This window comes from Sapajus apella, unplaced genomic scaffold, assembly GCF_009761245.1.
Source record: "Sapajus apella isolate SASKATOON/1434 unplaced genomic scaffold, GSC_monkey_1.0 scaffold97, whole genome shotgun sequence".
Classification (NCBI taxonomy): Eukaryota; Metazoa; Chordata; class Mammalia; order Primates; family Cebidae; genus Sapajus; species Sapajus apella.
The window spans coordinates 3,362,388-3,377,419 of record NW_022437037.1 but is presented as its reverse complement, the minus strand read 5'-3'; the positions used below and the strand labels follow the sequence as shown (position 1 = coordinate 3,377,419).

The 15,032-nt window shown below is 56.1% G+C and overlaps 2 protein-coding genes across 15 annotated transcripts in view; one reads left to right on the top strand and one right to left on the bottom strand.

Annotated features, from left to right (window-relative positions):
* Nucleotides 1-1,693: 1,693 nt before the first annotated feature.
* Nucleotides 1,694-5,387, top strand: WDR34 (WD repeat domain 34). Its single transcript, XM_032257481.1, has 7 exons — nt 1,694-2,216; nt 2,690-2,847; nt 3,321-3,430; nt 3,820-3,987; nt 4,158-4,390; nt 4,682-4,839; nt 5,066-5,387. Exons 1-7 carry the CDS (start codon nt 2,095-2,097, stop codon nt 5,302-5,304), a joined length of 1,188 nt encoding a protein of 395 aa, XP_032113372.1. The 5' UTR covers nt 1,694-2,094; the 3' UTR covers nt 5,305-5,387.
* SPTAN1 (spectrin alpha, non-erythrocytic 1) overlaps nt 5,378-15,032 on the bottom strand; it is an 85,974-nt gene continuing 76,319 nt past the window's right edge. For 5 of the 14 annotated variants that reach the window (XM_032257479.1, XM_032257469.1, XM_032257470.1 and 2 more), the window contains 12 exons: nt 14,148-14,307; nt 13,472-13,548; nt 12,679-12,888; nt 11,976-12,272; nt 11,163-11,275; nt 10,766-10,783; nt 8,364-8,418; nt 6,732-6,928; nt 6,572-6,625; nt 6,337-6,483; nt 6,101-6,248; nt 5,378-5,834 (listed from right to left, as the gene is read on the bottom strand). In XM_032257479.1, coding sequence (XP_032113370.1) covers nt 5,709-5,834; nt 6,101-6,248; nt 6,337-6,483; nt 6,572-6,625; nt 6,732-6,928; nt 8,364-8,418; nt 10,766-10,783; nt 11,163-11,275; nt 11,976-12,272; nt 12,679-12,888; nt 13,472-13,548; nt 14,148-14,307 — 1,602 coding nt within the window. In that variant the 3' untranslated portion in view covers nt 5,378-5,708. Of the gene's footprint in view, nt 5,835-6,100; nt 6,249-6,336; nt 6,484-6,571; nt 6,626-6,731; nt 6,929-8,363; nt 8,419-9,522; nt 9,586-10,765; nt 10,784-11,162; nt 11,276-11,975; nt 12,273-12,678; nt 12,889-13,471; nt 13,549-14,147; nt 14,308-15,032 lie in introns of all 14 variants that reach the window. The other 9 variants (XM_032257465.1, XM_032257466.1, XM_032257468.1 and 6 more) reach the window with 5 other exon arrangements.

Below are 15,032 nucleotides of genomic sequence, written 5' to 3'. Positions count from 1 at the left end.
GCTCTTGTTACCCAGGCTGGAGTGCAATGGCGCGATCTCGGCTCACCACAACCTCCGCCTCCCAGGTTCAGGCAATTCTCCTGCCTCAGCCTCCTGAGTAGCTGGGATTACAGGCATGTGCCACCATGCCCAGCTAATTTTTTGTATTTTTAGTAGAGACGGGGTTTCACCATGTTGACCAGGATGGTCTCGATCTCTTGACCTCGTGATCCACCCACCTCGGCCTCCCAAAGTGCTGGGATTACAAGCTTGAGCCACCGCGCCCGGCCTATTTTTTGTATTTTTAGTAGAGACGGGGTTTCACCATGTTGACCAGGATGGTCTCGATCTCTCGTGATCCACCCGCCTCGGCCTCCCAAAGTGCTGGCATTACAGGCGTGAGCCACCGCACCCGGCCCTGAGTTTTGTATTTTTAGTAGAGATGGGGTTTCACCATCTTGGCCAGGCTGGTCTTGAACTCCTGACCTCATGGTCTGCCCGCCTTGGCCTCCCAAAGTGCTGAGATTACAGATGTGAACCACTGCGCCCGGCCTTAGCATCATGTTTTCAAGGTTCATGCGTGTTGTGGCTTGGATTGGTTGTGCGTTCCTTTTGCGCTACATAACGTTCCATTGACAGACCACGTTTATTTATCCACTTCTCAGTTGATGGAGTTGGTGATTTGGGCTGTTCCACTTTTTGGCTATCGTGAGTAATGCTCCTGTGGACATGTGTTTGCATTTCTCGTGGGTCTAAGCCTAGGAGGGGAGTTGCTCGTCCTGGTCTCCCGCCAGCTTGTTCTCCACAGCAGAGGCGTCTTGCACATGCTACGGCAGTGCATGGGGTGCCGGCTGTGTAGCTTTCTGTGAACATGGGGTCTTTCCAGTGGATAGTTTCTTTTTTATTTTTTTGCAAAATGAATTTTGTTTTTTTTGGGACAGGGTCTTGGTCTGTTGCTTAGGCTGGAGGGCAGCAGTGCAGCCTCAGCACACTGCAACTTCTGTCCCCTGGGTTCAAGTGATCCTCCCACCTCAGCCTTGTGAGTAGCGGGATGACAGGTGCTTGTGACCATGCCCAGCTAATTTTTATGTTTTTGGTAGAGATGAGGTTTCATCATCTTGTCTAGGCTGGTCTTGGACTCCTGAGCTCAGACGATCCTCCTGCCTCAACCTCCCACAGTGCTGGGATTACAGGTGTGAGCCACCACTCCCAGCCCTCAGTGGATAGTTCTTTAAGTAGAATCATGAGGTCAACAGATCTGAAACTTCAGAGGATCTGGGAGACTGGATCCCTGGCACACACCACTTCCTGGGCAGCTGGTGCCTACCCCTGGCTGGGCTGGTAGTCAGTCTCCTCACATGCGACTCTGGCTGGGTGGGGGCTGAAAGCAAGATGCTAGAAAGGCTGACAAAAAATTGTGTGCAGCCGACATGGTGGCTCACATCTGTCATCCCAGTGCTTTGTGAGACCAAGGTGGAAGGATTACCTGTCAGGAGTTCAAGACTAGCCTGGGTAATGTGGTGAAACCCCATCTCTGCTAAAAATACAAAAATTAGCCAGGTGTGGTGGCGCACGCCAGCTACTTGGGAGCTTGAAGCATGAGGATCACTTGAACCTGGGAGGCAGCAGTTGCAGTGAGCCGAGATCGTACCAGTGCACTCCAGCCTGGGCCACAAAGCAAGACTCTCTCAAAAAAGAAAACCAACTAACCACCACCAACAAAAAATCATGTGCGTGTAGCACCACATGATGTCGGGTGGTTGGCTTGGCTCCTGTCGAGTGTTCCGCTTGGCCATGTTGGACACTTTCATGCTGCTGGGCAGCCACCCTGTCTTCCTGCTGCAGCTGCTGAGGCTTGGAAACTGTGGAATGGTCCTGTGAGGGCAGCCGCTGGTCTGGGCAGGAGCCTGGTTGGCCTTGATTCTCAGGTTTTGCCTTCTGGGCTTCTGGAAGCATCCTGCTGGGGCAGATGTGAGGATGAACGTCCCACATTTTCCTCTAGGCCTTGCTGGGAGACTTGAGGGCTTCTAGGGCTAAGGGTGGCCCGGTCTAGGTGAGGTTTGGTTAGGCAGCCATAAAGCCCCCTGCTGGTGGCTTTGGGACTCAGGGTTGGGGATGTCTCCACAGGTGTCTTGTCTGCATACCCTGGGCTACCCCCCAGCCCAAGCACAGGGTCTGCATGTGACTGGCATTTCCTGGAACTCCACTGGCTCCGTGGTGGCCTGTGCCTACGGCCGGTGAGTGGCCTTGGGGTGGGTGAGGGGCTGTGCGCCACCCCAGGACCCTTGCTGGGCCTTGGTCTCTCCAGCTGCATGCGGAAGGGTTGGCCCCAAGAACCCATCCTGGGAGTCTCTTCTCAAGGCTTCCTGGGCAGGGTTGACAAGTGGCAGGAGAAAAGCAGGGAGCGGGGCTGAGTGCCAGGACCGCCACCCCCCCACCCATTGGCCCTGGGCCTGCCTGCCTTGCCCGCCCCGCCAGCTGCTTCCCCATCCTGCATGGCATGGACTGTCCTTGGTGCCTGGGGACCCTTTTCCAGAGAACGCCACACCCTTTGGGTGCTGGAGCGGAGCCTGGGGCACCTCAGTACCCAGAGTAGTGTCTGGTGGTGACAAGGAAACAGGTGAATGTGTTGGCTAGTGGGGAGAGAAGTGGAGTGGGTGACAGGAGCCTGACCTAGGGGCACAGCCAGCTCAGGCCTGTCCCTGCACAGGGTGGACCACGGGGACTGGAGCATGCTTAAGTCCTTCGTGTGTGCCTGGAACCTGGACCGGCGAGGCCTGAGTCCCCGGCAGCCATCGGCTGTGGTGGAGGCGCCTAGCGCCGTCCTGTGCCTGGCCTTCCACCCCATGCAGCCCTCCCACGTGGCAGGTGAGTCGCCTGCTGCCTCCGCCTCCTCTCCTCTCAGGACTAAGCTTCCTGGCCTGCAGAGGTGCACAGGGAGCTTTCTGTGGGCCCTCTGACTGGGAGACAGGAAGGTGGGCCCTGACCCCTTGGCCTGGAGCCCAGGTGAAGCCCTGCAGTTGTTGAACTCAGAGGAGTCTGGAAGGGGGCCAGGGTCAGGGCCAGGGCTGGGGGCTGTGCAGAGGCTGGAAGAGGCAGGTGCCCTTGGGAACCTGTCAGTGGGATGGGGCAGGCGATGCTGGAGGGAGCTACCAGGTGCAGGGCAGGGGTGTCTGGCAAAGCTCCCTCGGGTGCAGCAGTGGGGCTGGGGGGCCAGGACTCTCCCTCTGCAGGGACGGCTTCTGTTGCCTGGCCCTGTCTGTGGGTCGGGGTGGGTGCTTGGCCAGGAAGCCAGGCTGAGGACAGGGCTGAGTCTCTGCCCAGGCCCACTGTTCCTGCAGGAGGGCTGTACAGTGGCGAGGTGCTGGTGTGGGACCTGAGCCGTCCTGAGGACCCGCTGCTGTGGCGCACAGGCCTGACAGATGACACCCATACAGACCCTGTGTCCCAGGTCAGGGAAGGGACTGCTGGGTGGGGTGGGCCTTAAGGCAGAGCGGGGAGAGGGCGCCCACTCTCCTAGGAAGGTCACCCGGGCGTTGGCAGTTGGACAGCTGCCTCCTGCATTCTCAGAGCTCTGACAGCATGAGTCACCCCCTCAGGAGCCACTCCCAGAGCCCTGTGGCCATTCCCAGCCTCCTCTGCACGCGCTGCAGTGCTGGGATTCTGGGACTGGAGAGGGCCCTGGGAACTCTCCGGGCCTGCCTCCTAGTGGGTGAGCCTGACTCTGGGGCCTCCCCAAGAATTCTTTTTTTTCCTGGAAGAGAGGGAGGGTGGGAGTGGAGTGTGACACCTGGGCAGGTGTCCTTTGTCTTCATCCCACCCTGCACGCTGTCATCTCAGGTGGTGTGGCTGCCGGAGCCCGGGCACAGCCACCGCTTCCAGGTTCTGAGTGTGGCCACTGATGGGAAGGTGCTGCTCTGGCAGGGCATTGGGACGGGCCAGCTGCAGCTCACAGAGGGCTTCGCCCTGGTCACGCAACAGCTGCCACGGAGCACCAAGCTCAAGAAGGTATGCGGCACCCAGAAACGGCCCCGGCCTGCACCAGTGAGCCTTGGGGGCGGGAGGGTGTGGCCAGTGGGCCTGACTTGCTTTGATCCCCTGTACTGTTCTCTGGCTCCGTTAGGACAGCGCCATCTGATGCCCTTGGCTCTGACCCTTGTGCTGCCATTTATCCACAGCATCCCCGGGGAGAGACTGAGGTGGGCGCCACGGCAGTGGCCTTCTCCAGCTTTGACCCAAGGCTGTTCATTCTGGGCACGGAAGGCGGCTTCCCGCTCAAGTGTTCCCTGGCAGCTGGAGAGGCGGCCCTCACGCGGATGCCCAGCTCTGTGCCCCTGCGGGCCCCGGCACAGTTTACCTTTTCTCCCCACGGCGGTCCCATCTACTCTGTGAGCTGTTCCCCCTTCCACAGGTAGGTAGGAGAGGCCTCGGCCTCGGGCACAGTGGGAACAAGGTGTCCCTGTCCTGTGGGTCCCTAGCCTGCCAGGCCTCATGACAGATTGCTGCAAGTACTTGCCTTCTGCCTGCCCTGAGCCCCGCATGCAGCTCTTTGCTGCTTGGCCCCAGGCATCGTCTCTTCTCTAATGAGGACCAACAAGGCCCTTCACAAGCCTGGCAGCCCAGGAGGGGTCTGGTGTTGGGTGCCAGCACCACCCAGACACCAGCATCAGTTCCCTTGCCTGGTCCCCTGCATCCCATCTAGGAATCTCTTCCTGAGCGCGGGCACCGATGGCCACGTCCACCTGTACTCCATGCTGCAGGCCCCGCCCCTGACCTCGCTGCAGCTCTCTCTCAAGTACCTGTTTGCTGTGCGCTGGTCCCCAGTGCGCCCCTTGGTTTTTGCAGCTGCCTCTGGGGAAGGTAGGAAGAGGCCACTGGGCCTGGATCTCTTTAAGGGGTGGCCTGGGCCGTTCTTGTAGCTGGGGTTCTGGGTTGGGGAGAGACCGCATGTGAGGGTAAGGACAGCTTCCCTCAAGCGACCGTGGCTGCACATCGCAGGACTGAACCCGGGTGTCAGCCGCCTCCTGCTGTGTGGTTGGTCTCTAGTTTAGTTTCTCTTACTCCACGTAGCTCCTTATTCTTGCAGGTGACGTGCAGCTGTTTGATCTCCAGAAAAGCTCCCAGAAACCCACAGTTTCCATCAAGCAAACCCAGGATGAAAGCCCTGTTTACTGTCTGGAGTTCAACAGCCAGCAGACTCAGCTCTTGGCTGCGGGCGATGCCCAGGGCACAGTGAAGGTGTGGCAGCTGAGCACAGAGTTCACGGAACAAGGGCCCCGGGAAGCTGAGGACCTGGACCGCCTGGCAGCGGAGGTGGCCACCTGAGGAGTCCTGGGAGGCAGGCACAATGCTTTGCTGTGCTGAGCCCTGATGTGAGCTGAATGAAAAAAAGCAAAGCTTTGGGTGAAGAGTTGTCATTTATTTGTCTTTTACATGAAAACAGAGTTGGGGGAGGAAGGAAGGGAGAACAAGAAGGCGGGGAGCCAGCTGCTTTGATTTTTCTGAAGTCGGAATGAGGGCAGCTGCTTCAAGACATGGATCTGGGTCCCCACAGTGACATGGTGATTGTGACTGGACCAGAAGCGGGTTAGTGAAGCACCATTTTCTACTAAGTCTTATTCCAAGCTAAGCAGGCTTAAGGTTACCGTGGAAAGAGCGAGCATATGGGAGTGGACATGCAGCAAGGCGACATGGGGCAAGCAGTGCGGGGTGGGTGACCAGGGAGCGGCTCAGTTCACAAAGAGTGAGCGGGTGAATTCCACGTAGTCGAATGCAGTGGGGAGTTCGCGGCCCTTGCCGTCCACATAGGGCTTCATGTGGGAGACGCAGTAGTCGGCTTGTTCCCGGGTCAGGTTCTAGGGGGAAGGGATGGTGCCCAGTGCCTGAGCCAGCTGCATCCACTTCAAACCCGACCTCCCAGGGCTCAGGATGCTGGGGGCTCAAGGCTCAGAGCTGCCCCTATGAGCAGATCCAGGACCTCAGCCCATACTGGGTTTTGATTTGTAAGTGGGGAGGAAACTCCTATACCCAGCAGGGCCTGTTGCCCCAGACTCAGCTCTGCCACAAATTTGGCTTTAGTTTTCCAAAGGAAAGCTCTTCACCCACCTCCTGGGGCCCGTACCTGGTAGAGCTCCTCCTTGGTCACGTAAGGCTTTCCCTCTGAACTGAGGGCCCGGAAGGCGCTCTCAATCTCCTCACTGGACTTGACGTTCTCAGTTTCACGGCTGATCATGAAGGCCATGTATTCTTGCAGGGAGACGTGGCCATCTCTGGGAGGGGAGGGGAGGCAAGTGCCTGAGCAGGGAGGCCAGGCGGGAGCTCAGAGCAGAGGCTCACAGTACCTGGCCTGAGCCTCACCTGTTTGGATCCACTGTGTCTAGGATTGCCTCGAACTCAGGGTCAGGTTCCCCTTCCTCCACCATGGGTAGGTCATAGCCCAGGGAGCGCAGGCAGGATTTGAACTCCTGGTGGTTCAGCCTGCCAGACTTGTCCTTGTCAAAGTGTCTGCAGCACAAAGCCAAGTGGCAGCTTAGCACACAGCCCTGCTGCCGACCACCCCCGACCCAGCCAGGACGAATAGGGCTGAACTCACTTAAACATCATGCTGAATTCTTTGAGGGCCTCCTCAGTCACACCTGTTGTGTTCCTAGAAGAAAAATGGAATTAGGGAGCAGACCCCTCCTCACTGCAGGTGACCTTTCCTCCTCCTCCCCGCTCTGGGCTGAGCCTGGCTGCACAGTCCTCCCAGGTACCTGGCCTGGATCTGCTGCTCCAAGTTGTGCTGCATGCGCATGCCCAGCTGGTCCAGCTGGTCCCACTGCTGGGCCAGGCCCACAGTGCTGTGCTCTGTGTACTTGTTGTCCAGGATGAGGGCCTCCTCCATGGCAGCCCCCAGGTCCTCAATCTTTTTGAGCTGACTTCTCATGGCTCGGATTTCCTGATGCTTGCGCTGCAGGGGTGGGGAGCACAGAAGTTCGGACAGGGGCCCTCAGCTTAGCCACCAGCCCAGGAGCTGCTTACTGCCCTCCTTGGGCTCCTGCTCCAGGCTTGGCCTGAGACCTCTTAAAAGAAGAACGTTATAGAACAGGAATAGTGGGATGGGGTAAAGCTCAAGAAATCCCAATAATCTCAGCAGAGGGAAACACTTTAAATGTGAGGCTTACAAACCAGCTGCTAGACCTGCCAGAAAGCAGGCTTTACCGAGGACAAGTGCAGGGAGGACTCCAGGGAGCAATCGCCAGATATTTTTATTTATTCATTTCTTTTTTTGCATATAAGGACAGTGGAGAAGATATTTGTTTTTGAAATGGAGTCTTGCTCTGTCGCCCAGGCTGGAGTGCAATGGCACGATCTCACCTCACTGCAACCTCCGCCTCCTGGATTCAAGTGATTCTTCTGCCTCAGCCTCCTGAGTAGCTGGGATTACAGCCACCTGCCTTCATGCCCAGCTAATTTTTTGTATTTTTAGTAGAGATGGGGTTTCACCATGTTGGCCAGGCTGGTCTCGAACTCTTGACTTCAAGTAATCCACCTGCCTCGGTCTTCCTCAAGTGCCGGGATTACAGGTGTGAGCCACCGTGCCCAGCACCAAAGACTTTAAAGTGAAGAAGTCTTGCCAGGGAGCGGGGTCTCATGCCTGTAATCCCAGCACTTTGGGAGGCCAAGGCGGGTGGATTATGAGGTTAGGAGTTCAAGACCAGCCTGGCCAATATGGTGATTCCCTGTCTCTACTAAAAATATAAAAATGAGGCTGGGCACGGTGGCTTATGCCTATAATCCCAGCACTTTGGGAGGCTCAGGTGCGTGGATCACCTGAGGTCAGGAGTTCGAGACCAGCCTGCCTGGCCAATATGGTGAAACCCTATCTCTACTAAAAATATGAAAGTCAGCCAGGTGTGGTGGCAGGTGGCTATAATCCCAGCTACTCAGGACGTTGAGGCAGGAGAATAGTTTGAACCCAGGAGACGGAGGTTGCAGTGAGCCGATACCATGCCATTGCACTCCAGCCTTGGCAACAAAAGCCAAACTGTGTCTCAAAAGATACATAAAAATAAATAAAAATTAGCCAAGTGTGGTGGCACACATCTATAGTCCAGCTATTTAAAGGGCCAAGACAGGAGAATTATTTGAACCCAGGAGGTGGAGGTTGCAATGAGCTGAGATTGCACCACTGCAGTCCAGTCTGGGAGAGAGCACTAGACTCCGTGAAGAAAGTAAGTAGAGACAGAACAAGAGAGAGTGAAAAGCCCTAGACTGCTTTAGGCCAAGGGAAAGGGAAGCCAATGGCGCATCTAGTTCCTGACTTTAAACCAAGAAGGAAAGGGTAGCCTGAGGGGTGGCTGGGTGAAAGGTCTGAGCTAGGCCAGAGCCCCTGGAGTACTTACTTTCGTAGCTTCAAGCTGGGATTCAAGGGTCCCCGACTCTTCCACCATGCAGGACCTAAACATGGAAGGACAGTTAGGAAACGGGCCTGCTCCCAGCTGACCGAGAGCTCAGAATGAACCTCCCCTCAGAGAGCAATGCCTGGCAACCTCACATTCCTTTTAAGGAAACCAAACCTAACTGTAATTGGCCATCTTTACCTAATGGGCCCCAGGGATCCAGAGAGGGCAGGGAGCATTTCTCCTGTTCTAGAGATTGGAGGCTGCTCCTTTGTGGTGGGCCAGTGCTAAGCCCACTCATCTCGCTCCCAGGCCAGGATGACTCAGGAATGGAGTTTAAATTCCCCCATGGTTGCAGAGTGGCTGCAAGCCTGTCTGAGCATCCTCTCTGCAGCCATGGTGGGGTTGGGACACCCTGACACCTGACAGGAGACCTCAGGGCAGAGGGGAGGCTGAGAACCTGACAGCCCCACCTCAGAAGCCCTGGAGTGCCCTGGCACGGTTCCTGCAGGGGGAGCCCCATTCTAGGGGAAATGAGAGCATGACCCTGCAGACAGGGACACAAGTGGAATGCTGGGAGATCATGACCAACTGTGTCGAAAGGAGGGAGATGGCTGTGACTAAGCCCAGATCCTGGTTCCATCATCTAGACACTGCCAGTGCGGGGGCAAGTGTCTGAGAGCAGGTGGGCTTTGGGGAGCATCCTTCCCAACAGAACATAGTGCCAGGTCACAGAGACTACCAGTGAACAAAGACAAATGAGTTAGGGTTACGTGCAGGGACAAATTCACAGTGCATGTGGCCGTGGTGGGGTTTTAGCCCAGGCTCCCCTGCACCCACATTCGCCCCAACCTACCCTTTTAAAACCCAGCAAGTCAGAGTTAGCTCTGCAATCTCCCCAAGTTCAAAGTGCTCTAGCAAGGCAAGGCACCAGGCTTCCTCCTACCCCAGCAGGTCAGACTTGCAGTCACACCATGTCCCCCCGGGGAAAATGCCCCCAGGACCTGGGGGCAGGAGGTTGGGTGCCGATGCAGTGGGAGGACAGACCCCTCCTTCCCAAGCGGCTGAGGGCAGCAGGTTAGTCAGGGTGGAGCCGCCTGGGGATGTCAAGAGTGCATCAGTAAAGCCACAGTGAGGTAAGAAGAGAAATAAGGAGAAAAACCTTCCAGACAGATCATCCCCAACTTCATACTGATAGACACGAATGACCCGACGATATGCTATGCTATTTAAAGAAAAGAAACCGAATGAATACACCAAAGGGAGGGGAGGCAAGAGCACACTGCGACAGATACACACAAGGCCCAAGCTGCAGGGCACAGGCAAGGGCAACCCAATGCCCAGTGGGTACCTGGAGGCAGCAGGCCCAATGGCTCACCCCAGGCAGCTCACACTAGGAATGGGCAAGATGGGGCAGGGCTTGGGAGGAACCATAAGGTGAGGGGAGCGTGGCACCTGACGGAGACAAGAGCAAGACCAGCAGACACAGCCATGGGGCAGGGAGGGGAGTCAGGTGGCCAGGATGTCCTACGGGCACAGGCCAGAACCTTCGATCCCTATGTCCCAGCTGCTCTGCCATCAGAACTTGTGGCCTGGCTGTTTTGGGTCTATTTCTCCCCTAGCAGCCTTCACAGGCTTGATGTGCACTCTCAGAAGTGCAGGCTAAGCCACTGCAGTCCCACCACCCCTGCCTTTCATAGCAGGCTTCACAGATTACAAAGGTGACCCACCCAGGCAGAGGCTCCAGGCTGAGCAGAGAAGCCCCTGCTGGGACTGGGTGGGACAGCCCTGTTCCTCCTTGGAGCTCCTCCCACATCCTGTCTATCACATCATAACAGAGGCATTTTTGCCTTCTATTAGGGCAGACAGTTCCTGTTACCATCCTTGACCCCAGGAAAGTTAAGTGGCAGCCTCAGCTATGTGCGGGGTGTCAGAACCCAGCCCTTCTCAGCTGTGGACTTACTGTACCCTGCCTGAGCCCCCAACACTGTCATCTACTTTATACCCACTGCACACTCTTGGACACACTGGGGAAGCAGAGGCAAGAGCCCAAGAGAGCCTGGTGGCTGGACAGGTGCGGGGGTTCTCGGGGCCTCTGGACTCCAGCTCTGGTCTTCGTGCTTCACCACCTTCCCTAACCAAAGTGAGCCCTTAGAATCGCCCAGTAAGATTGGGGCGGCTCCCCCTGGCTTGAAGGCTCTATTGGGGACCGGGGACCACGGGCTATGGGTCAAGGCACGCTCTTTGTCAGGTGATGGGAAAGGCGGGAGGGAAGTGCAGCCCGCCCTGGGCAGGAAGGCCCATCCTGGGATCCTCCACAAGCCAGGCCACAGGACGAAGGCAGAGGGGCAAGTGCATGAGATCCCCACACGACAAGCCCGGAGAAGGAAGAAAACAATATTAACCCATCAAGGAGATATGTCCTGTGGAGAGCAGATCCAAGCAGCCGTGAGACAAGGTGGTGTCCGGACAACAGCAGCAATCAGGAGGCGGGGGGCAGGGAGAAGACACAAGAAAGAAAGGAAAACAAAAGCAAGAACATCAGTACCCAATGCATAGACCCTGCATCATCTGTCGCCAAGTCACGCAACTTGATCTCTGGGGTGTGCAGCACTGAGACGCTGCTCTACCTCTGCCCCCGCTCCCAGCTCCAGAGCCCCACCAGGTGTTGCCAGCCCAGCTTTATTCCAAGGCTGCCTCTAGTTTTACACCAAGCACCCCACCTCCTTGGGGCTGGAAGCTCCCCAGGGCTTAAGCACAGCAGGGACATGCTGCTGCCCTCTGGCCCCAGTGGGCTGGCACCTGGTCTCTTGGATCCACTGGTGGAAGGCATTGGCGTGCTGGGCAAACTCCTGGCGCAGCTTGTCGTTCTCCTCCTGCCGCCGTTGTTCCTTCTGCAGCTCCAGCTCTCTCTCCTGAGGGCCAAAGTGGGGCAGATGCTGTGCGCTGCTGCAGCAGTGATACCAGCCCCTCCTTCACAGGTGGGTTCAGGATGGAGGTGGCCTCCTCCCCGCAAGGAACCTCCCAGAGATGACAGGGGAAGGAGGCTGGGAGACATGAGGCCAGCTCAGAGCACCTGGTAGCTCTTTCTCTGTTCCCACCCACCAGGGGCTCCAGGAAGAGGTGGACCTGGAGGGGAAGTAACTGATCACAGTTAAGCAGGGAATGTCAGAAATGGAAACTTCTGGCCGGGTATAGTGGCTTACACCTGTAATCCCAGCACTTTGAGAGGCCCAGGCAAGAGAACTGCTTGAGGCCAGGAGTTCAAGACCAGTCTGGGTAACATAGCAACACGCTGTCTACAAAAGTTAAAAAAATTAGCCAGGCGTGGTGGCATGTGCCTGTGGTCCCAGTCATTTAGAAGGCTCAGGCAAGAGCATCACTTGAGCCTGGGAGGTTGAGGCTACAGTGAGCCGTGTTGGCACTACTGCAGTCCAGCCTGGGTGACAGAGGAGACCCTGTCTCAAGAAAACAAAAAGAAATGGAAACTTATGATGAAACCTGGCTCCTCCTGCCTGCTCCTGTCTGGTCACTACTCAGGAAGTGTGGGCTCTGAGCAGGGCCCAGCAAGGCTCTGGGTGGGCGAGCAGCTCCTGAGGGCAGCGGAGGGTGTACCTTGATGATTTTCTGTAGGTTCCTCCAGGTCTCCTCCAGGGCCTCCATGGTGAACCAGGTGTAGGGGTTGGAGGCCACACGGAAGCTCTTGATCTGGCGGTCCAGCTCGGCCAGCTGGTTGAAGTCGGCCTGGGCAGAGCTGAGGGAGGAGCGGAAGGCATCGTGGGCCTCGCGCAAAGCTTTGATTTCTTCCAGGGAGTTGCAGCGCACTGGGTCTGTTAAGTCTTCCTCTGCATTTTCAAACCAGCTGTTGAAGGCAGAAGCCTTTTTGGCGAAGGTCAGGAACAGGTCCTCCACCTGGAAGCAGAAGGGACTGAATCAGCAGAGTTGCCAGGGCTGGAAGTGCCCACCCAGTGCAGGAGGTGGGACACGGGGCGGTTCCCGGGAATCAGAGGCACACACGGCCTGCTGGGAGCTCGGCTCCACTCTGTTCCTGTCTTCTACTCCCCTTTCTTCAAGTCTTCACCAGTTTTTTTTCCCTTCCTACCCTTTGCCCTTGTGTCCAGTCTGTTCTGCATGCTTCTGAATGGTGACCTCACAGGGCCCATTTGCCTTGGTTTTAAATGATGCCATGCCCATGTTCGAAAGCTCTACACTGGGTTCACAGCTTCCTCACGGGGGAGTGGCAGAGCTGGGCAGATGGAAGGTGGGCTTCCTTCCCTGAGCTGTGGGCCAGCTAAGCTTCACATGGTCCCATCCTCACCTTGCGGAAGTGACTCTGAGCCTCCAGCAGCTTCTTCTTGCGGGTGGCTGAGTTGGCCAGAAGCTGGCTCCACCTTTTCATGAGGGAGGCGTGCCGGGCCTCGATGGCCTTGGACTGAATGTGTTTGGCGGCCAGAAGTTGATCTTTGAGGGCAGTGATGTTGGCAATGCCTTCCTGCTGGAAGGCCTGCAGGCCAGCGTCAAAAGTTTCCTGAAGAAGGAGTGACAAGCCAATCTGTGGTGACTCCACAGGACTGGAACTTACTCTTCCTAGTGCTTTGGCTCAGATGGTGCCAGCACGTCCCCTAGATGCCCAAGCTAAACCGTCCACCTGGACACTGCAGAGACTCGGTCAAACCTGTCCCCTTTCCTGCTCTCCTTCAGACCGCAGATCACTGCAGCAGCCTCCTCCCACCTCCCCAACTCCAGCCTTGAGCTCTTCTGCCCCAGGACTCCCTGCCAGCTCTGCCCAGAACACTCGTCCTGCCTCTCCCTGACCGTTTTCATTCACCCCTCATGATTTCACTCAGGAGGGCTTGCCCCTTTGACCCTTGCCTGCTGAGAACCGAGTGGGTGACCCTGTGGTGCCCAGGCCCGTCAGCACCCAGCAGGCTGTTGCCTGTGTTTGCTTCCCCGGTTAGTCTGGAAGCTCCCCGAGGACCAGGAAAGGACCTTGTTTACTACTGACCCCAGGGGCTAACGGAAGTTAAATGCTTGAATGAAAGACACTGGCAGTCATCTCGCAGGAAATGCTATTTGCATAAGTTTCAACCAATGAAGGGGCCATGGCAGACCTGTTTGGTGAGGAGTGTCTGCACAGAAGACAGGTCTCGGCCATAATCATCTGTCTTCAAGCTGTTCTCCTTTTCACCTAGAAGACCAAGTGTGGAAAATATACCGCCCTTCTCAGTGGAGTGAGATGGATTAAATGAGGAAAAAAAACCAGACAAACCATTTTTTGTGTACAGATAAATCCCAATATTCCTAACTGCAGTCTCAGAACCCACATTAGCTGGCCCCTCTCTGCACCCAGGCCCTGGCCTCTATCTGTGCCATGACGAGCTGCTTGCAGCCTGTCCTCTAGTTCGGCTGCTATTAATACTACCCTGATATCAGGACCCAGTTTCCCCTCACCCAGGAGCCGGGTGGCGCCCGTGACCAGAGCAGCTAGTGGTGCCTTTGGTGTTCCCACTTCGTTCATGTCATGACACACACTGTGCCATCTCTGCTTATAGCAGCGTTTACAGGCTTTTGTTCATTAACCCTGGGGCCAGCCCAGTTCTGGGTGGCAGCTCTGGCGTCAGGACACTGTCTCCTCCTAGCTGGCAGTCAGTGGCCTGCCTTGCTAGTAGGTTCTCTGCCATGTCCACAATTGGTCAGTTTCTTCTCTGCAGAAGAAAACCAATTACATGGAAGGAGACAAAGAGCTGCTCTGGAAAGGCTCTTCCAGGCCTTGCTGATGGTGCTCACCAATCCAGGACTCCACCACATCTGCCTTCCAGTTGAACTGAAGGAAGGCCGAGTTCTCATCCAGCTTTGCCTTCCTCTGGGCTGCAGCTTTCTCCAGGTCTGACACTTTCCCGTTCAGGCCCTTCATCTTTGAAGAGATGTTCTCCTCGTGGTGATTGTTCTGGGCCACAGAGAGAGGCACACACTGGTCAGCCTCACCTGCTGGGGTTACCTGTGCCCACCCTGGAAGGAGAGGCTCTAAACGTCTACAAAATGGGCCACTTGCTCCCCTGTCTGCTGCTGGGGAAACAATGATAGGTCATGCTTTTCGTAAGAGCAACACGGTCAAAGGCTCCAGGTGAATACACAGCACTAGCAATTCTACTTCTAGGAATTAATTCTACAGAAATATGCGTCAGGTGCAATGGCTAATGCCTATAGTCCCAGCCTCTGGGAGGCTGAGTTGGGCAGATCACTTGAGGCCAGGAGTTTAAGACCAGCCCTGGCCAACACGGGGAAACCCCGTCTTTTCTAAAAAATAAAAAAATAAAAAAAAAGCCAGGTGTGGTGGCATGCACCTGTAATCCCAGCAACCCAGGAGGCAGAGGGATGAGAATTGCTTAAACATGGGAGGTGGAGGATGCTGTGAGCTGAGATCGTGCCAGTGCACACCAACCTGGACAATAGAGCAAGACTCTGTCTCAAACAAAAAAGGAGGACTGGTATAAAATTTGAAGTTATAATGATATATTCACTAGTAGTATTTTTGATAGAAAAAAATTGAGTATTATCAGTTAAAATACTAAACAAACAGGGCGAGGCACAGTGGCTCACACCTGTAATTTCAGCACTTTGAGAGGCCGAGGTGAGAGAACTGCTTGAGCCCAGGAGTTGGAGACCAGCCTG

What these genes read in the sequence shown, in the direction of transcription:
- WDR34 (XM_032257481.1), top strand. Translation starts at nt 2,095, where the DNA reads ATGTCTCCACAGGTGTCTTGTCTGCATACCCTGGGCTACCCCCCAGCC. An exon ending in ATACAGACCCTGTGTCCCAG is followed by an intron (nt 3,431 to 3,819) that starts GTCAGGGAAGGG and finishes CTGTCATCTCAG; the next exon opens with GTGGTGTGGCTGCCGGAGCC. An exon ending in GGAGCACCAAGCTCAAGAAG is followed by an intron (nt 3,988 to 4,157) that starts GTATGCGGCACC and finishes ATTTATCCACAG; the next exon opens with CATCCCCGGGGAGAGACTGA.